A 22562-nucleotide genomic window follows, 5' to 3' on the forward strand; every position below is an offset into this window, starting at 1 on the left:
TGGAGAAAGTCTTATTTGTTTTATTTTGGCTAGAATAAAAGCAGTTTTAAAATTTTTAAACACCATTTTAAGTACAAAATTATTAGCTTCTTTAAGCTATAATTTTTTTGACAATCTGCAGAGCAAACCCTTGTTATACAATAACTTGCCTATAACCCTAACCTGCCTAGTTAACCTAGTTAAGCCTTTAAATGTCACTTTAAGCTGTATAGAAGTGTCTTGTAAAAGATCTAGTCAAATGTTATTTACTGTCATCATGGCAAAGATAAAATAAATCTGTTATTAGAAATTAGTTATTAAAACTATTATGTTTAGAAATGTGCAGAAAAAACAAAAATCGTTAAACTCTGTTAAATAGAAATTGGGGAAAGGAATAAACAGGAAGGCTAATAATTCATGGGGGCTAATAATTCTGACTTCAACTGTACATTGGAAGAGTAGAACCGTCCATAATCTAACCGCTAATATTGCTCACAATACATAGTGCGTAGAGGACCTGAATTGGTTTAGAACTACAATCTTCTTGGGGGAAAAGTGTAAACAAACTACAAACATGGCGAATGCGCGAGACCAGTTTTCAATTGGAGAGTACTCTGTAAAGTAATTTGAATGACTAATTCATATCTAGCCAACTGCAAAATATTTAAATTGCGTTTTTCTTGATATACGCCATCTGCAACATGACCCAAACATTGCATACTCTTGTTACAGACTCAAAAGTATGTACTGTTTCTTCAGGTATACGAATTGGGACAGCGCATGTAATTCTATTCACACAAAAAAACGCATGGCTTGATGATGCAGTGACTTGAGTGTGGAATCATGGGAGTTGTGGTCTTCATTACATACTACGGTGCTTCTTCAGAAAACATGGATGAGCTTAGGTTTTTAAAACGTATTGCCATAGTAGTATGAAACTGGAAGCGCTTAATTATTGATGATAGGCGACATAAGTCTATGGTTCAAATCCAGAGATGCAATGTTTATGCGAACTATAGTAAATTCCGTCTGTTTAACAGTTCTCCACACACGCACAAAAGGAAAATCATAATATTTGTCTTATTACTAAACCCACCAGTTTATAAACGCAACAAAGAGGTTGTGAGTTACAGTGTTTGATTCATGGAGAGTGTGAAATGTGCCACAAAGCGGTCTCAAAACATAGATTAGCATTTATTAGCTTAGCAGACAGACATGAGGTCAGTAACAGCTACAAAACATGATCATGTTTTAAAAGTGAAATGTTAAAAATGCGAATCGCTCAACGTCATTAGTGCTTTAAGAGAAAGAGAGAAGATCTCGTCATTATGAGATTTACAGCACAGTCCTGAATTCATCAAAAATGAAGCTAGGCACGTGAGCCTCTGCCACCTGCAACAGCAGACAAAACAAAACAACACGGCAAACCTCATCACTTCTGCTGAGGAATGTAAATGTTATTAAATATAAGACCTGAGGGAAATATTTTGTACCTTTCTTGGCAGTTTAGTGTAACGCACATAGTCCTCCAGAAACATTAACGCTCCGACTACATCTGAAGGCATGTCTGGAATCTTCTGACTGGACGAAAAGAGATTTACAGGATTTACGTCAGATTTAGAGATTTACAGATTTACGTCACATTCATTTCACAATTTGTGGATTGTTTTAAGCGTATTTTAACAGGATAATGCAATTTTAAAACTAAGAAATTCATATGAAATGTGCACTCCCTGACAAAAGTCTTGTCGTTGATCTCAGTTGCAAGAGCAACAAATAAAAACTCGTCTTCTAGTTGATCATTTGGAAAAGTGGCAGAAGGTAGATTTTCAGATGAGTCATTTGTTGAACTGTATCCCAATCATCACAAATACTGCAGAAGACCTGGAACCTGCATCAACCCAAGATTCTCACAGATATCAGTCAAGTTTGGTGAAGGAGAAATTAATGGTTTGGGGTTACATTCAGTATAAGGGCATGCAAGAAAGATCTGCAGAGTGGACGGCAACATCAACAGCCTGAGGTATCAAGACATTTGTGCTGCCCATTACATCACAAACCGCAGAAGAAAGCAAATTCTTCAACAGGATAGCTCTCCTTCTCATACTTCAGCCTCCACATCAAAGTTTCTGAAAGCAAAGAAGGTCAAGGTGCTCCAGGATTGGCCAGCCCAGTCACCAGACATGAACATTATCGAGCATGTCAGGGGTAGGATACAACAACAAAACTTTTGTCAGGTAGTGTACATTTACTCATCAATGTGGCATTTGTTTTACTCCCTTCATTGTGGATTTAAACAAAAAATATAACATTATTATAAAATATACATTATATTAGTTTCTCGATGCTTGGAAGGGCATCCGCTACGTAAAACACAAGGTAAATAAGTTGGTGGCTTATTCCGCTGTGGCGACCCCTAAATAATAAAGGGACTAAGCTGGAAAGAAAATGAATGAATGATACATTATTTTGCTATGTACAGTTTAAGCCAAAATGATTATCCCTCCTGTCACACTGTAATTCTTTTGTCAAATGTTTCCCAAGTGCTGTTAAATGAAGATTTTTTAAATCAACACAGTTTTAAAGCAATAGTTTTAATAACTCATTTCTAACAACTCCTTTCTTTTGTTTTGTCATGATGACAGTACATAATACTTTCCTCAATATTTTTTTAAGACACTAGTATTTGAGTGCAATTTAAAGGCTTAACTAGGTTACTTATGCAAGTTTGGTAATTATGAAGTTACTGGAGAGCAGTGGTTTGTTGTGAAGCCATTAAAAATAAACAAAATATCAACATTGACCTTAAAATAAATGCAAATGTATATTTGTTTCCAGCTAAACTAAAAGAAATAACCCCCCACTCACACGGGGCTTCAGTGTCAACACTTGACAAAGGGCGTGTCTGAAGTTGGGACTGACGCGATCGTCATAGCACCGTCAGCCAATGAAATTAGTCAGCAATCAGCTACTGTCTGAGCTGGTGTAGCTGCAAACAGCGATCTGATTGGCTGACGCCTCCATCGGCGCTTGAAAAGTTGAGCAAGTCTCATCTTCTGCAGCGAGCAACGCCACTGAAGCGGCGCCGATAGATCCACGATGCAGTTTGGCAACGCCTGTGGTCACCCATTCAAAGTGAATGGGAAGCGTTGAAGCTGACGCCCCGTGTGAATGGGGCTTAAGACTTTCTCCAAAAGAAAAAACATACATAACAGGAAATACACTGAAAAGAAACATGTTAAAGGACAATTATTCCCCATAATGTATATATTTCTTTCATTCATTTATTCATTTTCTTTTCGGCTTAGTCCCTTTATTAATCCAGGGTCGCCACAGCTAAATGAACCGCCAACTTATCCAGCATGTTTGCTGTGATGACTCCTGACTAATAAAGCCGAAAAGTAAATGAATATATGAATAACTGTGAATGATATTTACTATATGTTGTATTGTTTTAATCTACAAGAGCTTGATTAATTTAGTGAAGTTTATTCATAAACTCATTTCGAGAGGAGCACGTGATTATGATTGAACACGGCTGGTTCCACATTAGCATGCATGATCCACCAATCAGGCCATTCCTAACCCACTATAAAGAGCAAGGGTTTTTTCACTACAGTCATCTTCGATTTGAAGAATCCCCCCTTCCACCCCTACCTTTTCACCTTTCCCTCCATAGGGCAGCACGGTGGCCCAGTGACTAGCACTGTCGCCTCACAGCAAGAACGTCACCGGTTCTAGCCCTTTACCAGGCCGGTGGTCGTTTCTGTGTGTAGTTTGCATGTTCTTCCCGTGCTTGCGTGGGTTTTCCCCGGGTTCTCCGGTTTCCTCCCACATTCCAAAAACATGCACAACTAGTAAATTGATAAATCTAAATTTGCAATACAGGTAATCTCATACTGCAGCATATCTTTTAATAGCATTCAATTTTTAGTCATCAGCTCTTATCAAGGGGGAGTTGTCGAGATCTACCTGAGCTCGAGGCTCCCCTCTCTTCCTCCAAACGGGAGGGAGCCCAGGGCTCAAGAACCCTACAGCATGCCAAACTTGCTTCAATCATCAGCTAAGTGTGAACTCTTGAATTTTCCTTTGGCTCAGTCCCTTATTTATCAGGGGTCGCCACAGTGGAATGAACTGCCAACTAATCCGGCATATGTGTTACCCAGCATATGCCCTTCCAGCTGCAACCCAGTAATGGGAATCAGGTACCTGGTGCACTGCTCCATTATGGAGCGAATAAACTGTCCAATCAGAGCGAGGAACTGCTCCGTGTATCTGGAGTGAAACTGTTTGAGGAGCGTCAGCAGACCCAGAACCAGAGGAGCCCAATCCAGCGCATCTGCAGGCTTTCTGCACGCCATTCCTGAGGAAACACAAAAGCATCCGTTTCCCCTCAAGATGAAGCTGCACAACTGTTTCCAACTTTGAGAATAATATTTCTCCAACATGAAGGATTTCTGAAGAATCAAGTGACACTGAAACCTGGAGTAATAAACTTATGCTTTCAAGTAAAGTATTATTCAAAAGTCTAATATTTTTACCAAAAAAAGGTTTAAAGCCGTTAGTTCTATATTTTTCTGTAGCATGTAAGTTTGAAGCATCAGCTTACATTTCCAAACATAACTTTTGTCATTAATTGTCATCATACAGTGAGATTATTGTCTGCCAACAGGCAGTGCTCCACACAGAGATCTGATCTGATCATCATTCAGTCTGTCTGGAATGACATGAAGAAACAGAACAGACTCAATGCAGAAGAGCTTCAGCAACATCTCTCTAAGATGCTTCAAAAAACCCACCTGCAAAGCTACCTGAAAACCTACAGACAATTAATAGAAGTAAATAGATAAATAAAATGTATTTAGGCATTTTAGAAAGCGTCCTCATTGTTACACTGTGCCTAAAACTTTGAACAGTGTTGTAGCTTTGAAGGTCAAAGGTTTTTGAAGATGATCAGATCAGGGGGTTGTTTCATAAAAGTGGTTAAGAAAAGCAGGGATTAAAGTCAAAAACCCGACCTCAATGAGCCGAACTAGACGTCCACACTTAAATTGGTTCCACAACAGAGTTGAAGATCAGTTGATCAAACTAATCCGAGTTCAGTTTAAATAATCTAGATAGCTGCTCGTGCACGTTACTGTCGTGAAACCTCAGAGGTCGACCATGGCAACAATGAGAACTGAAAGAGCTCTGATATAAGACACAGCTATGTCCACAGCGAGTGAGCCGCGTTTGTTTCTAGAGTTCAAACATGTAATAATTCAAACATAATACTCAAAAACTACGGCTTGCAACAAAGCAAGAGAGAAGCTGACATGAAATTGCAGATCGTCCCAATTTTAAAAAAAAACAGACCACCATCCAAGCCTTTTACGGTTAAATTAAATATTTGTCGCAATACATTGAAATTGTGCTTGATGCGTTCGTGAACTAGAGAATGCGCGCTTTCTGCTTGTTGCTTGCTTGTTGACGTACAAAATGTGTTCAACCTCAACACATTAAGTTGAAAATAATGGCTAAAAAGAGCCGTGCACGCACAAGTGGTGGGATTTTTAACTTGCTGCTGAAACCAGAATGGTGCTTTCCCTTTAATACGTGTGTTTCCCGCGGCCCATGGGAAAAAATCTTTATATTAAAGTGAGGCTACTGCTCGGACCGGATCCATCACCTGATTATTCCACTCAGGCTTTGCAGCTTTATAGTCATTCTTGAAGAAATGTAGTCTACTTCTGTATATCAGTCAGTGCTTTCTTAATATATTTTCTTTTTTTAAATTTTGTAATTTATATACTAGCTAAGTACACCCCTCACAGATCAATATTTTGAATTAATATTTTCTACAGAATCCTTTATAATAACATGTTTGTGCATATACATTAGATTATTCACAACCAAAGCAAAATTTGCAACTGATCAAACAAAATATTACTGAAGATCACACTCCAAAAATTAGCACACCCAAATTAATTAGTTGGGGGAAAATATTAAATAAAATTTTGATAAACAGGGGAAAAACAAAATCAACATAAACATTGAAAAAAGATGACTTGAAATGTTGCAGTTTGCATTTGTTTAGTTTGCAATAACTTATTTTAATTTAAATGTATATGTCGTTCTATTCTAAAAGATGTTTGGTGTATATATGTTTACTAATAGGCGACTATAAAGTTTTAATCACTATTAAGAGGTTAAGTGAAATAAAATGGCATCAAATTACCGCAGGCAAATATTAACATTACTTTGATTAAGCTTGAACTTGACTTAGCCTAAGAGTTAACCTGCCCTGGACCAGGCTAGTTTCCCAGCATAAGTTGCCAGAGTAGCTGAGTTTGAACTATCTTATATTTGACTTATGAAACAGAATTCGCCATTAATAAACCTGACTTGGCAATATAAGCCTGGCTTTTTCTCTAGGCTTGGTTTATGGAGCAGCCTCCAGATCTCTGCGTGGAACACTGCTTGTTAACAGACAATACTCTTACTGTAGAATTACAATTAATGACAACAATAATGTTTGGAAATGTACAGGTAAGTTAATATTTCAAACAGACATGCTACAGAAAAATATAGAACTGACCCACTTTAAACCTTTTTTGTGGAGTTACTCGCTAACCTTGGCTTTTATTGTACTGCAGTTTTGGCAGCTGCGCGATGAGGAAGAGGAAGTTGACGATAGGGAAATAAGGCAGACGCTTGGTTGTGATGTAGATCTGAAAAGAGCACATGAATAAAAGAAACAAGAGATGGTTAATATCACAGCAGGTACGCCTTCAAGAACAGAACATCCGGGCCATTATGATTATTTTTTAAATTAAGACAAGTTTTTTCATGAAGTTACACAAAAAACATCTTAGGGGGTGTGTCATATTCACAAAAAATAAAAAATTCAATATTTAAAATAATTTATAATTTCCAGAGTTTGTTTCTGAGAGATCTGAACACTTTATTAATCGCAGTGGGAAATTGCTTTCTTACAGGTGCTACTTAGACATAGATAAAAAAGATAAAATTGAATTTTAAACATATTAATTAAATTAAACTATTATAATTTAATTAAAGAAAAAAAAAACAATGTATACAAAATAAAATATAATATAACAGCTTGGATAATTTAGGGCTGTTATGGAAAAATAAATATTTCAGTCTCACTGAATTGTTCATTCAATCAATTCATTCCAACTGGCTCATTAATTTAAAAATGACGTGACTATTATAGTTGCGTCCGAAATCACACATTTCCTATAAATATATATATTTTACTATATTGCAAAATAAAGCCAATTATTAAGTCTGAATATATAGTATTTAAAAAACAGCAGATGAAAAGTACCTGCATGACCCACTACTTCTGAGATTCTGAAGTGTGCATCCAATGGACACTGTACTATCCCATGAGGCCACGTGAAATATGTTTTAATGAATGCAACTGACGTGGTAGGTCATGTGACCAATAACAAAAGGCGATATACATCCGAATTCCACTTACACTACTCATATTCATATTATATGGAGTAGTGCTGTTGCAATACTGGAATTTCCAACTTCGATAAGATACCTTAAAAAATATTGATATTTCATACTATATTTGATACAGTGGAGAATCAATTCTGCAATGTTAAAAGTGTGCAAATGAAGAAAAAAGAGAAGGAAATAACCGAACAATGCTTACACCAGGTACATCAACAGGCCTTTAGTTCAAAAGGCAATAAAAGAAAAAAACTAAATAAGTGCAATCTCATCTTATTTACTGATTAAAACAAAAGTGTTCAGATATTATTATTATTAATTATTACTATTTATTATTATTAATTATTCATGGTGAGAGTAGAGAATGAGAGTATCGACACCCATAGATATATACATTAGATGTCGCCTGGCCTATTGTTGTCTATTGGATGGAATGTGTCACTAGCGCTGCCATCTTGCTACAGGGTAGCGCTCCTTTGAAATGAATGCGGGACCAAGGTACAGAGGAGGACTGTGGCCATCCAAAGCCAGAGATATACACATATACACATATATCTATGATCAGGAGTTTTCCTGGATGTTAGCATGTAATTTTTTTTTTAATTACGAAAATTATAATTTTACCACTTTTCTACATTGATGGATCAGTGACCGCACGGGCATTCCTGACAAAAAGCTTGTGTTTGTGTGTACAGAAATGTACTATTCACCCTCCCTGTTAAATTTAATCTAATCCATGTCCTGAAACACAGCTCCTCTCCTGCTTTCACTTCTCATACTGACGGAGAGAGTGATTCGTTTGTGAATGAATCCCCTGAACGACTCTTTCACTAACGTTAGCCGACAATAATACAAGTTTCTAGCAGCACAGCATCTCGTTGTCATATATCTTTTGTATTGTTTGCTGATTTTATTCAGCAAAACTAGCATAAGCCGAGTGTTTAGTGCGAGTTGGAGCTGCTTTGCCGTATGGTGAATGCAGTAAGTGACTGTTATAATCAATAACATTACCTGATTAGCACAAAAGTTCAGAACATTCAAAAACAGAAAAAAAAATTAATATTACCTATGAAATGTTCTGCCTTTGTGCTTTGTTTTCTTTGTTTGCTCGTTACTACACCCGTAGACAGAGCTAAAGTCCCACATCTTCACGTAATAACACTGTCTTGACTAGTGCGGTTGAATGACATTTGTCCTGGGAGCACTGTACCAATGTGGCGGCACTATTGACGCATGCTCAGGGTCCCTATGCGATATATAGTGTATATATCTATGTATCAACACCAACCAAAAGCAAGACTGTATCATTTGAAATATTTCAGCATCAATATTTATCAATATATCCATATTTTTGACAACACTACTATATAGAAAATACTTTTCTAGTAGTGGTCAAGTAAGGTCAAATTTAAATGCGGTACCTACTTGAATAGTATGTGAATTTAGAGGCAATCTATGAATGGATCATTGAATCGCTCACTCATTTGATTCATTCAAAAACTCATTAGCATTCTAGAATGCTAATTAATTTAGTATTTTTATTTGAAATAAAATGACATGTTTTAGACAATTAGCTGTATTAACCATACACATTTTAATAAATGCAACATTAATTTATATTTTAAATACTCATATATCACTTATTTGATTGAATCAAGAAGAGATTGATTCAGGAGTAAGTCATCACAATATTTATCAATAGTTTTGACAACACTACTACGTAGAACACACTTTTCTAATGGTCTTCAAGTAAATTCTAATTCAAATGCAGTACTTACTTGAATAGTATGCAAATTATGAATGGATCATTGAATCACTCACTCGTTTGGTTCATTCAAAACCTCCTTTAAGTTCTAGAATGTAAATTCTAATAGGCTTAATCTTGCAGTCAATGCTTTGGTACTCTAAAGATGTGTTTTTTTCTGAGTGGCATTCCTGATAAAAACAACAATTATGACATCATCATACACGCTTAATTTTTCACATGCACTCGACTGACCTTGTTGAGCGGATTGTGTATTCCTGCAGCCTCCAGGTAGGCAGTGATCTCATACAGAAGAGTGTTGTCTTCTTTAGGATACGGCAGTGATGGATCCTGGTAATGAGCTTCAATATCGGACAGCAGGGACCTTAAAAACACCACACTTGCGCTGTAAGTTCTCAGAAGATAAAACTGACACAAGAGCTTCACAAATAAAGGAAGAAAAATCACTTGTTGAGGTTGTCCAGCGCTGCAGCGAGATGTTTGGAGTCAAATTTGCAGGAGTAATTGAGCTCGTTGGCAATCTGCTGCCTCAAGATCTGCATCTGACCCACCTGTTAAACATTGTTTTGTTCAGCATGAACATAAAAAAAACTCTCAAACAGACATTGCAAAATGTTACATTTCTGCAATATACAGTTAAAGTCAGAATTATTAGCTCTCCTTTCAGTTTTTGTTTTCTTTTTTAAATATTTCCCAAATGATGTTTGACAGAGCAAGGAAATTTTCACAGTATGTCTGATAATATTTTTTCTTCTAGAGAGAGTGTTATTTGTTTTATTTCAGCAAGAATAAAAGCAGTTTTTATTTTTTTATGAACCATTTTAAGGTCCAAATTATTAGACCCTTTAAGCTATAATTTTTTTTCGATAGTCTACAGAACAAACCACCATTATACAATAACTTGCCTAATTACCCTAACCTGCCTAGTTAACCTATTTAAGCCTTTAAATGTCACTTTGCTGTACAGAAGTGTCTTGAAAAATATCTAGTCAAATATTATTTATTGTCATCATGGTAAAATAAATCAGTTATTAGAAATGAGTTATTAAAACTATTATGATTAGAAATGTATTTAAAAAAATCTTCCCTCCATTAAACAAAAATCAGGGAAATATAAAACAGGGGGGCTAAAAAATCTGACTTTAACTGTATATTATATTATGGTTTTGCAATCTAAAAATGTGATTGTAATGAAAGTCAATGGACCAAAAACAGCCACCAACAGTAAATTAGGTTTAGTAAAGTGTTAAAAAAAATCTCCTCCCCACTGAACAGAAATTAGGGGAAAAATAAACAGGAGGGCTAATAATTCTGACTTCAACTATATATTGCGATAACAACACAATTTCACCAGACGGTTTGAATAGCTCTATTTAACATTTCCGAAAAGCATCCAAGTTCAGAAATTAAATAATCACAATGCAAAAAAATCTTAAATAAAGAAACGTTTTCTGGACAAGTAAAATCAATGTTTTGTTTTCAGAAATAATATGTTAAAATTGAGTAATTGAGTAAAAAATACGCCAATGGGGTACGTAAAATAATATTGTTTTAAGCTTGAATGTGTAGATTTTTAGACTAGAAATAAGACTTAATTCTAAGTAAGAAAAACATTTATTTCAGTGCAATTTATCTTCGGTCAGCCTCCCAACTTCATCATTCACACCTTCATGATGGATTCCAGATACGGGCTCCAGATCTTCTGTGTTTTGGCCGCAGCATTTGTGTAGACTTTGCTTGCATTTGCTGAAAAGATTGACAAATGATCCATCAGGAACAATGCGACTTAAGACTTTTCATACACTGTAAAAAATGCTGGGTTCCACACAATCATCTTGTCTCAATGCAAATCGATTAAGATCACCTATTAGTTTTTAGAATTTTAAGTTGATTGAACATAAGACAATTAAATTGTCTCAAAAAAAAGCTTAAGAATCATGTGCTTTCAGCTTATTTTAAATAATTAGTTAGAATTTTTTTTTGTTTTTTGAGTGTATGAATTGTGACTTTTGAGTTTAAGATGTTTTGTAATTTGTTTATTTCTTATAATTCTGATTTGTGCAGTGGTGCGTCAAACATACATACCCACAATTCCTTTGACAGGATTGACAGCGGTCAGCAGAGCTTTGAAGACGTCTACCACAGCTTTATCCTTCAGGATGCTCTTCTGAAGAACTGTCAGGAAATTCTGCAGAGGAGATTTTATTATTGTTATCATTGTAATAATTATTAATGCGACATTTATATAAAGAGGGATCTCATGGTTTTCACAATAGGTAGGAGTGCCAGCTCTAACTTCTTGATGCAATTATAATTGTTATAATCAAAGTTTTATTTCTAAAAATGTGAACTTTTTATGCAGATTGGCTTGCTCAAATTTATTTGCATTTATTAGTAAAACAAACTGCTATAATTTTTTCATTTACAGTACATGTATTGTGAAAAGGGTAAAGGAGTAAATTATTATAGTTTTGTTATCAAATAATATTAATAATATGAATTATTCATTCATTCATTTTCTTTTCAGCTTAGCCCCTTTATTAATCTGGGGTCACCACAGCGGAATGAGCCACCAACTTATCCAGCATGTGTTTTACGCAACAGATACCCTTCGAGACGCAACCCAAATATGAATTAATATTATTATTATTATTATTATTAATCATCCTAATTACAATTATATTTATATCAATGTATGTTAGAATTAAATTAAGCGAGCTAACATTAAAAACAAGGTGTTTTAATTATATCATAATTAGGGTGACACGATGGCACAGTGGGCAGCGCTGTCGCCTCACAGAAAGAAGGTCGCTGGTTCGAGCCCTGGCTGGGTCAGTTGGCATGTTCTCCCCATGTTCGTGTGGGTTTCCTCCGGGTGCTCCGGTTTCCCCCACAGTCCAAAGACATGCACTATAGTTGAATTGAATAAGCTAAATTGGCCATAGTGTAAGTGTGAATGTGAGACTGTATGGGTGTTTCCCAGTACTGGGTTGCGGCTGGAAGGGCAGTGTAAAAAATATGCTGGATAAATTGGTAGTTCATTCTGCTGCGGTGACCCCTGATTAATAAAGGGTCTAAGCCGAAGAAAAATGAATTAATGAAGGAATGAATATTATAATTGGATTACTACAATTTGTTTAAAAACTATTTAATTACAAGCTAAACACTACAAAGTTTAAAATATTCAGCTCCAGTTTTATTTAGAACCTTTTTCGTTGTAAAATGAGAAAAAAATGGACAACATTGTTTCAATCGTTTCCTCCACTTGTTTCAAAACGTTATAAAATTTCTTCTGCTGAACACCAAAAAATATATACTGAACAATATTTTTAAAAACAGCTATTGACATCCACAGTATTTTGTGTTCCTGTTATAATAGCTGCTTTTGTCCCAACATTCTTCTGAATATCTTTGTCTTGGGTGAGAGTAAATATTTTCACACATATTTTTGGGTGACCTTCAACTTACATTATTTGATTTCATAACTACAATTATACTGGCATTATTATAATAAATCAGGTTATTAATACAGTTAAGGTCTGAATTAATAGCCCTCCTGAATTTTTAGCCCCTCTGTATATTTTTTCCCCAATTTCTCTTTAATGGAGAGAAGATTTTTTTCAACACATTTCTAAACATAATAGTTTTAATAACTTAATTCTAATAATTATAATAATATTTATTTTGTCTTTGCCGTCATGACAGTAAATAATATTTTACTAGATCTTTTTTTTCAAGACAGCTTAAAGTGACACTGAAAGGCTTAATTAGGTTAATTAGGCAAGTCTTTGTATAACAATGGTTTGTTCTGTAGACAAACAATAAATATAAATAGCTTAAAGGGGCTAATAATTTTGACCTTAAAATGATTTAAAAAAATTAAAAACGGCTTTTATTCTAGTCGAAATAAAACAAATAAGGCTTTCTCCAGAAGAAAAAATATTATAGGAAATACTGTGAAAAATTCTTTGCTCTGTTAAACCTCATTCGCTAAATATTTGAAAAAGAAAAGAAAATTCACAGGAGAGCTAATCATTTTGACTTCAACTGTATTAGGCCAGACCTGCAGCTCTTTGACGATCATAAAGCACAGGAGTCTGTCCAGTCCGTTCAGCCCGAACGTTCCCAGCGTGTCCTGAATCTCAGAAAACAGCCGGTTGTTTGTCACTTCCTGATGCGTTCTCAGATCATACCAGGTGTTGAGCTGGTCAATGTAACACGTCACCCTGAGAGGAATAGACATGATGGATATGATATTAATCGTTCAGGTGTCAACCCTTTAAAAGTCTGAAATAATGCAGTTTGCACACTCACTTGGGGTCTGTGATCCTCAGGATTTCCCTGCAAAGACGTCCAATAAATGTGGCGGATTCATCAACTGATGGATATTTAGGAATGGGAATGTGGGTGGACTGGTGGACGCTTTGCCAATCTTGGATCTGAAAAGATGATCATTATTTTTTTAAATTAATGCCCGTAAAACATAAAATAAAATAGGTAAAATTTGCATTTCTGTGCATTTAGGCTTCATGTAGTGTGCGAGTTAACAGTTTGTGAATGAAAAGTCTTCAGCGTATCGAAAATCATCATGAATCGAGTCTGAAATGGCTAAAACATATTCAGTTTTGTAACATATTGCATAACACTAGTCTAGTCTAGATGGGTTTCCATCATTCTGTGTTAATGTGCATTTTCTATATCTACATCCATTTCATAAAATCACAACAAATGGCAAATTTCAAAAAGGCTAATGAAAATTCCTTTATTTAGAAAAAAAAATACATTTTTAAGCTTACTTGTGGTAAATGCAAAATTAACGGGTCAGACTTTACAGTAGGGATTCATTAGTTATTGTATTGACTAACATGACCTAAGTATGAACAATATTTGTACAACCTTTATTAATCGTAGTTCAACATTTACGAATGCATTATTAAAATCAAATTCATGCTTGTTAACATTAGTTAATGCAAGTTAAAAGAGTTAAAATCAACTAACAATGAACAAATACTCTAATAACTGTATTATTCATAGTTTGTTTATGTTAGTAAGTGCATTAACTAGTGTTAACTAATACAGCCTTACTGTAAAGAGTTACCACTTAATGCAAACCGCTAAAGTGATAATTCTCCCAAAACTGTAGTTTTTTACAATTTAATTACCCTTGACTTTCAGACCTTTATGAGTTTCTTTCTTCTGTTCAAAAAAAAAAAGATTTTTAAAAAATGTTGGAACCGTCAAACCATCGACTTATCTATAGTATTTGTTTTTCCCTCTATGAAAGTCAGTTAAAGGTTTTCAGCTTTCTTCAAAATATCTTAAAGTTTTGAAACCACTTGAGAGAGTGTTCTAGTGAGTAAATTTCAATTCTTTTCGTGAATTATCACTTTATTGTGAAAAAACAGAAAATGGAAATGCATTTGACTGATAAATTCAGACTTAGTGAAGATTACACCCACGTGACCAATCGGCTGTCTCCATTTTGCTTGCCTTGTTTACTGTTGGTTACTAGGTTACCAATACAGTCAGCCGTTCTAACAACCTGATGGAATTTTTGCTTTTTCGCAAACTTTACACCGTGTCCTAACTAAACACAACAATAAAAGGGAAAAGAAATCTTTAGTTAGTTAAAACCTAAGATGAACATTTTTTATCCTAACCATCTGCGACAACGACACAAAATTTGTATTTTATAAGCAAAACAACAGCATGTACTACTATGACAAATTATTTCCTCAGGTACTGATTATGTGCTTTATTCAGTGTTAAATGCTATTACTGTAAGTTTAAACAACATCTACATGACTTTTATTGGCATACTACTGAACGCAGCAGCAGATATTTGAACTCAGATTTTGAAAATTGTTTGAAAATGAAAGTCAGTGATTCAGTGAAAACCAAAACATCAGTCATTCAGCGCATGTCCTTTTAATTATGTTAAATATGTATGAAATAGAATCTAACCCATACCATTTGGTCAGGAGTGCTCTGGATGGCATTTAAATAATTCTGCGCTTGTTGAGTTGGATGTTGTTAGGACACGATGTCAGAAAGTTTTTTTTTATTATTATTATTTATTCAATTGTTTTAAGTATGCATCTGTATGTATGTGATAGTGTTTCTAATTAATTATAAACTAATTTAGTGTATACTTGTGTTTTCCTGATAATTTCTGAATTGAACTAGTGTGTGGTTTTATTGTGTTTGTGAATCTGTATAGGTATCGATATTATTTATATTGTTTTTACAATATAGTTATTATTTTCTGCCTAATAAAGCAAAAAAAAAAAAAAAAGGTCACATATTAATTGTTTTATACTGTAAAGCAGGGGTCACCAACATGGTGCTCGTGGGGACCAGGCAGCCCAGCAGGTTCACATGAATTGCCCGTAGGCCTGTTCTAGAAAACAGCTCACCATAGCACCACATATGAGTAAGCTGCATCTAATATTTTTATAGGTATTCTTTCTTTAATCACACTTGCATTGGTGTAAATTTGAAAATGACTTTAAGTTATATATTAAAAAAAACTTTAAAAACTATTTCAGACAAATGAAGTGTTGCATATTGATATTTATCTACCTTGTTGAATCATTGTTGACAACTACTGTGAGAAATCATTAACATGATCAATGTCTTCACATAGATGAATAATATTAATTATTAATAATAACATATAATTAAAAGAAAATTAAGAAAAATGTGTTATTTAATAACTGGTAGCCCTTCATACTCATCTGTACCCAAAAAGTAGCTCTCAGTATCTAAAAGGTTGGTGACCCCTGCTGTACAGTCTGGATGGATACCCTTATCTAAAACGCCAGTCTAGACAAGGACAGTTATCATTCTAAAAATCACACCCTGTATGAATAATGTACAACAACAAAAAAACAGACCTTTGTCCTAAGGAAACTGTTGCACTCCTGCTCTACGTTGTAGTTGATTATTCGAGATACTTCCTCCTGCCAGATCTTCAGGCCGTAGATGCTCACGTAATCCTGAATGTACTCAAACGAGCGATAAAACCCATCCATAGTGGCAGCCATTTCCTTCAGCTTTGGCATCAGTTCACTGGGCTGAAAGAAACGTCAGAAAGCAACACCTCACACAAACTCAAAAACAACTAAATAGATATGAGGAAATCCAGAAATAATGACAGAATAGTTGTTACTTAGCAGGTTTGTTTGCTCACTTTGGCTTTAGGGTTGAAGATGAGGCCTTTATGCAAAGCGTACGCTACACGTTTGACAAGCTCTTTCCTGATCCCGTCCTCCAGAAGCTGCTTGGGATCCACCTGAAACACACATTTGCATGGTGATGAGCTCTTGAACTCAAAGCGTAACATTCATAAAATATTTAGTGTACCTGAATGATCCCAACAAGTGTGGTCTTCATCATCAGGATACCTTCGGTGAAGACGGAGATGGCATGAGTGAGTTTAGCTACCTGTCAAATGAAGAAGGCCATAACGATAGTATTATTATTTAAATAATTATGCAAAATGAATTTATGCCAGTACTGTAATAACATACTATTGACTCAGATCTGAGACACAAAAACTTCTAGATGCAAAACCTTGATTTTATGGCAAAAATGTACATGTACAAATATCAAGATATAAATAAAGAAAATATAATCATATAAATCAAATGAAGGGCGACGCAGTGGCGCAGTAGGTTCGATCCTCGGCTCAGTTGGCGTTTTTGTGTGGAGTTTGCATGTTCTCCCTGCGTTCGCGTGGGGTTTCCTCCGGGTGCTCCGGTTTCCCCCACAGTCCAAAGACATGTGGTACAGGTGAATTGGGTAGGCTAAATTGTCCGTAGTGTATGAGTGTGTGTGTGAATGCGTGTGTGGATGTTTCCCAGAGATGGGTTGCGGCTGGAAGGGCATCCACTGCGTAAAAATGTGCTGGATAAGTTGGCGGTTCATTCCGCTGTGGCGAACCCGGATTAATAAGGGACTAAACCGACAAGAAAATGAATGAATAAATGAATCAAACACAAAAAATAGACAATCAAATATAAAATAAACAAATGTATAGAGTAAAAGAATCCAAAATCTAATACCACATATATACTCTAGTCTACAGCATGTATTATGTTGTAGTTTTTTATGCTAATCTACGAAATACTATTACTGCACTATATTGAAGAATAAATCAAAACAAACACTATTACATTGTTTTGTTTTGTATTGCAGTACAATTTAAGGATGTGAAAAATGTAAGGTTAATTTTTATGAAAATGTTAACGCAAAAAAGTTGAACCTGTGTTTTGAACAAAATTTTTAGGGTAGAATATGCAGGTTTTAAGTGACTTGTGCAGGAAAAGTAATACATATTAACATTCACTGTAAAAACCCTGAAGTATTAATAGTGGCTATTACAGGACTTTTGAATTTTTATCATTAATTAACTAACCAACTAACTAACTAACTGAATAAATAAAAAAATAAATATAGTACAAAAATAAATAAAACATAAAAAAATTAAATAAAAATTTTATTTAAATAAATAAAAGTTTATTGTCATTCAAGTCAAATGAAGTTAACATATACACTACCTGACAAAAGTCTTGTCGCCTATCCAAGTTTAAGGAACAACAAATAATAACTTGACTACAAGTTGATAATTTGGTATCAGAAGTGGCTTATATGAAAGGCAAAGGCCTCTAACTTACGCTTATTTAACCAAAATAAAATATGATCATTCCCTGAATTTTAATTATTTAATTAGGACAGTAAGGTCTGACTTTGCTTGGACAAAAGTCAGAAATAATGTACAGTATGGAATATAAAGTCATGCTGCAGTGGAAAAGGAATTAATATTGTGTCTGACTCCCATGAGCTTGGAAGACTGCATCCATACATCTCGGCAATGACTCAAATAACTTATTAATAAAGTCATCTGGAATGGCAAAGAACGCGTTCTTGCAGGACTCCCAGAGTTCATCAAGATTCTTTGGATTCATCTGCAATGTGTCCTTTTTCATCCTACCCCAGACATGCTCAATAATGTTCGTATCTGGTGACTGGGCTGGCCAATCCTGGAGCACCTTGACCTTTTTTGCTTTCAGGAACTTTGATGTGGAGGCTGAAGTATGAGAAGGAGAGCTAACCTGCTGAAGAATTTGCTCTCTCCTGGTTTGTGATGTAATGGGCAACACAAATGTCTTGATACCTCAGGCTGTTGATGTTGCCATCCACTCTGCTGATCTCTCGTATGCCCCCATACTAAATGTTACCCCAAACCATGATCATTCCTTCACCAAACTTGAATGGTTTCTGTAAGAGTCTTGAGTTTATGCAGGTTCCAATAGGTCTTCTGCAGTGTTTGTGATGATTGGGATGCAGTTCAACAGATGATTCATCTGAAAATCTACCTTCTGCCACTTTTCCAAATAATCAACTAGAAGACAAGTTTTTATTTGTTATCTTTTACAACTGAGACTGACCACAAGACTTTTGTCTTGTGTATGGTTCAATGCCCCATACAATGTTAAAATACAATGCAAAAAAATAACACCAGTATGCAATTTAATGAGCAAGTTTACACATGTTTAATGGCATCCAACTCTCACTCTTATTGAGGCTCATTACCGCCACATTCACCATCAGTCAGTCCTACCTCATAGCGGGCACTGAGCTGAGAGTAATCCTTGAGTTTGTCTTTGTCCAAGCGTGTGGGCACCTCCATAATGTCATGAATCTGCAGCTTGATGATTTTGGCCAGTGAGGTGAACATACTCTCTGGAATGATCTGCAGCACCTTCCGGAAAAAACAGATCTGTCCAACTGTGTTTCTGAATCCAGTTAGCATACAGCAGCATTAATGAAGCCTTTCCAAACCTTTCTAACGTATGCCACCAGCTCCCCGGAGTAAAACTGAGAGACGCTCAGAAGGTCGGGACTGTTGACCTGGTTGATTCGCAGCAGAGGCAGATCCAGTGCAGACGCCAGCTGTTCAGAACATTGGGTTACAGGTGGATTTGTTTCTGGTGTTGCACCATAAGAGGACAGTTTTACTCACCTTTAAAAAAGTGGCTCTGAGCTTGGTCACCATTGATGGGTTTGCTCTGATGCTCTCTTGCATTATTGCGGTGAAGCTGTGAGAAATGTGCAGAAGAGGAACTTTAACCATTGAGCATCTATGTGTGTTTTTGTTTTGGCTTTGGTGGCATGGTGGCTCAGCGGTTAGCACTGTCGCCTCACAGCAAGAAGGTTGCTAATTCGAGTCCCGGCTGTGCCAGTTGGTATTTCTGTGTGGAGTTTGCATGTTCTCCCCATGTTGATGTGGGTTTCCTCCGGGTGCTCTGGTTTCCCCTACAGTCCAAAGACATGTCGATGAACTAAATTGGTTGTAGTGTATGAGTTTGTGTGTGAATGAGAGTGTATGAATGTTTCCCAGTACTGGGTTGCGGATGGAAGGGCATCCACTGTGGAAAACATATGCTTGGCGGTTCATTCCGCTGTGACGACCCCACATAATCAGGAACTAAGCCAAAAAAAATCAATAAAAAGATTAAATGTGCAAGAAAATAAAATGAAACCAGTTTTTGGGCATCACCTGTCAATGATCTGCCAGGCGTAGGACAAATCCCCCACTATCTGCATGGTGATGAGCACTTCCTCTTTAATATTGATGGTGCGGATCATCTGATGCAGGAACTTGCGGGTGTCCGCCAGGAACTGACACACCTGCAGGTTGGACTCCAGCTGGTGAAACTCTTGGACCTTTCAGAAAAGCATTAACTGTGTGAAATCCTTGAAGACAATCACAGGATAGCACGTTTAGATGTGTTTGTACCTCCACCAGAGCCTGAATGAGCTGTACAGTCTTCCTGCCGGCAGCCGTGGAGTCTTCATAGTTCAGGGACTCGATCTGTTTGGAGATTTCTCTGAACCAGGCCTGAAGATTCTCTGATGAAGCAAACGGATGCATGAACACACGGTCAATAACGCTGAGTTACTTTAAAACAATTATGCAAAAGAAATCTGAGCAAGTACAATAACAACCTGTTGACTTGGATCTGAACACAAACCCTTCTAGCTGCACAAGCTTGATTTTGTTGGAAAACATATAAATGTACATAGTGGATATAGAGATTGAAGTAAATATAATTATATAAAGCAAAACAATATTAAACAAAGAGACAATTCAATTTTATTTTAAATAGATAATAGAGTAGAAGATTGCAAAATCTAATACCAAACTTGAACTACAATCACGGGCCACTTTATTAGGTACACCTGTCGAACTGCTCGTTAACACAAATTTCTAATCCGCCAATCTCATGGCAGCAACTCAATGCATTTAGGCATGTAGACATGGTAAAGATGATCTGCTGCAGTTCAAACTGAGCATCAGAATGGGGAAGAAAGGTGGTTTAAGTGAGTTTAAACATGGCACGGATGTTGGTGCCAGACTGGCTGGTCTGAGCATTTCAGAAACTGCTGATCTACTGGGATTTTCATGCATAACAATCTCTAGTGTTTACAGAGAATAGTCCAAAAAAGGGAAAATATTCAGTGAGTGGCAGTTCTGAGCAGGATAATGCACCATCTCATAAAGTACGAACTTTCTTAGACTGGTTTCTTGAACACAAAAATGAGTTCACTGTACTCAAACGACCTCCTCAGTCACCAGATCTCAATCCAATAGAGCACCATTGGGATGTGGTGGAGTGAGAGATTTGCATCAGGGATGTTTAGCCGACAAATCTGCAGCAACTGTGTGATGCTATCATTCAATTCAATTCAATTTATTTATAAAGCACTTTAAAACAACACAGTTGACCAAAGTGCTGACAACAAAGAGTAAAACAAACTTTAAAATACAAATAAATAAACATAAAATGTCAACATCTCAAGCTGTGCTAAAAGCCAAATTGAACAGGTGGGTTTTAAGAAGGGATTTAAAAACAGTGATGGAAGAGGCTTGTCTAATGTACAACGCTAGCTCATTCCACAATTTTGGTGCAGCCACAGCAAAAGCCCAATCCCCTCTGAGCTTTTGACTGGTCCTGGGCACACCCAGGAGGAGCTGGTCGGTTGACCTGAGCGAACGATAAGGTGTGTAGGGACAGAGAAGCTCAGAGTTCAATTGACATGAGAGTTCATCATGTCAATATGGACCAGTTCTCTAAGGAATATTTCAAGTACCTTGTTGAATCTATGCCATGAAGGATTAAGGCAGTTCTGAAGGCAAAAAGGGGTTCAAGGCGGTGCTAGTAAGGTGTACCTAATAAAGTGGCCGGTGAGTATATTTCACATTTATACTATTGTAGTTTTTCTTTATTATGTTTTTAATAAAATAATATACATTACATTGCAGGTATTTAGTAACAAAGTACCCCTACCCTGATGAAAAAATTAAATCACTATTAAAATATGCAATTTTTTGTATTGCAGTTTTTGTATGTGTAAAACCATGGTTTAATTTAACGAAAAATATGTAATGTAGAAAAATAGGTCGTCTATTGTGCATGTTGTGGGAGATGAAAAACATTTTACCATTTTTCTCCACTCTGGTAAGAGGTTTGACCCCTGAAAACACCTCGGCCAGCTCCATCATCCTCTCTGATCCCTCCTTCTTATAGCTCTCCCACTTCAGCTGCTTCTCTGCCAACATCTGCTTGAACATCTGAGAATCACACACAAAAAATAAATAATTAATGAACCAGAAGCTCATACACTAATTTTCCTTTGGCTTAGTCCCTTATTTATATGAGGGGGCGCCACAGCAGAATGAACTGCCAACTATTCCGGCATATGTTTTTTTGCAGGGTACGCCCTTCCAGCCACAACAAAGTACTGGAAAATGAACCAGAAACTGTTTATTTGTTTTATTTAAGTTGGGATAACATAATACAAGATTTGTTTACATGTTCATTTATTTAAATTACTAAATAAGATAGCTTTCCTGAAGGAAAAAGAGATAGTTTACCCCAAAACTATAATTTACTCACTATTTATCCGAACCTGTGTGAGTTTCTTTATTCCACTGATCACTAAAGAAGATATTTTGAAGAATGAGTTACCATTGACTTTCATAGTAGAAAAAACTAAATTTAAGGAAGTCAATGGTTACAGATTTCCAACATTTTTCAAATTATCTTTTTTTCCTGTTCTATAGAAACAAGAAACAGCTTTGTAACAAGGAAACGATAAGTAAATAAATACAGAATTTTCCATTTTGGTTGAACGAAATATTTGAATTTAAAAGGTGTATTTCTCAGACAGACTGAAGACCTGAACCAAGATTAGTGGACTGCATTAGAATTCATTACATTCTTGTCCAAAAAAAGCTTCAATTTAACATTGAGAAATATAATTTCAAAATAATTCAATTTTT

General features: G+C 35.9%; 1 protein-coding gene across 1 annotated transcript in view; it reads right to left on the bottom strand.

Annotated features, from left to right (window-relative positions):
- Positions 1-1152: 1152 nt before the first annotated feature.
- The window catches only part of washc5 (WASH complex subunit 5), a 31098-nt gene continuing 9688 nt past the window's right edge, over positions 1153-22562 (bottom strand). Inside the window, 19 exon segments of the mRNA NM_200183.1 lie at positions 1153-1371; positions 1473-1560; positions 4189-4342; positions 6593-6689; positions 9446-9575; positions 9659-9762; positions 10878-10957; positions 11297-11399; positions 13275-13437; positions 13526-13650; positions 16108-16287; positions 16404-16505; positions 16577-16657; positions 18837-18977; positions 19058-19168; positions 19239-19314; positions 19776-19942; positions 20016-20128; positions 21722-21851. Coding sequence (NP_956477.1) covers positions 1315-1371; positions 1473-1560; positions 4189-4342; positions 6593-6689; positions 9446-9575; positions 9659-9762; positions 10878-10957; positions 11297-11399; positions 13275-13437; positions 13526-13650; positions 16108-16287; positions 16404-16505; positions 16577-16657; positions 18837-18977; positions 19058-19168; positions 19239-19314; positions 19776-19942; positions 20016-20128; positions 21722-21851 — 2202 coding nt within the window. The 3' untranslated portion in view covers positions 1153-1314.

Source organism: Danio rerio, chromosome 16 (assembly GCF_049306965.1).
Source record: "Danio rerio strain Tuebingen ecotype United States chromosome 16, GRCz12tu, whole genome shotgun sequence".
In the NCBI taxonomy this organism is placed as follows: Eukaryota; Metazoa; Chordata; class Actinopteri; order Cypriniformes; family Danionidae; genus Danio; species Danio rerio.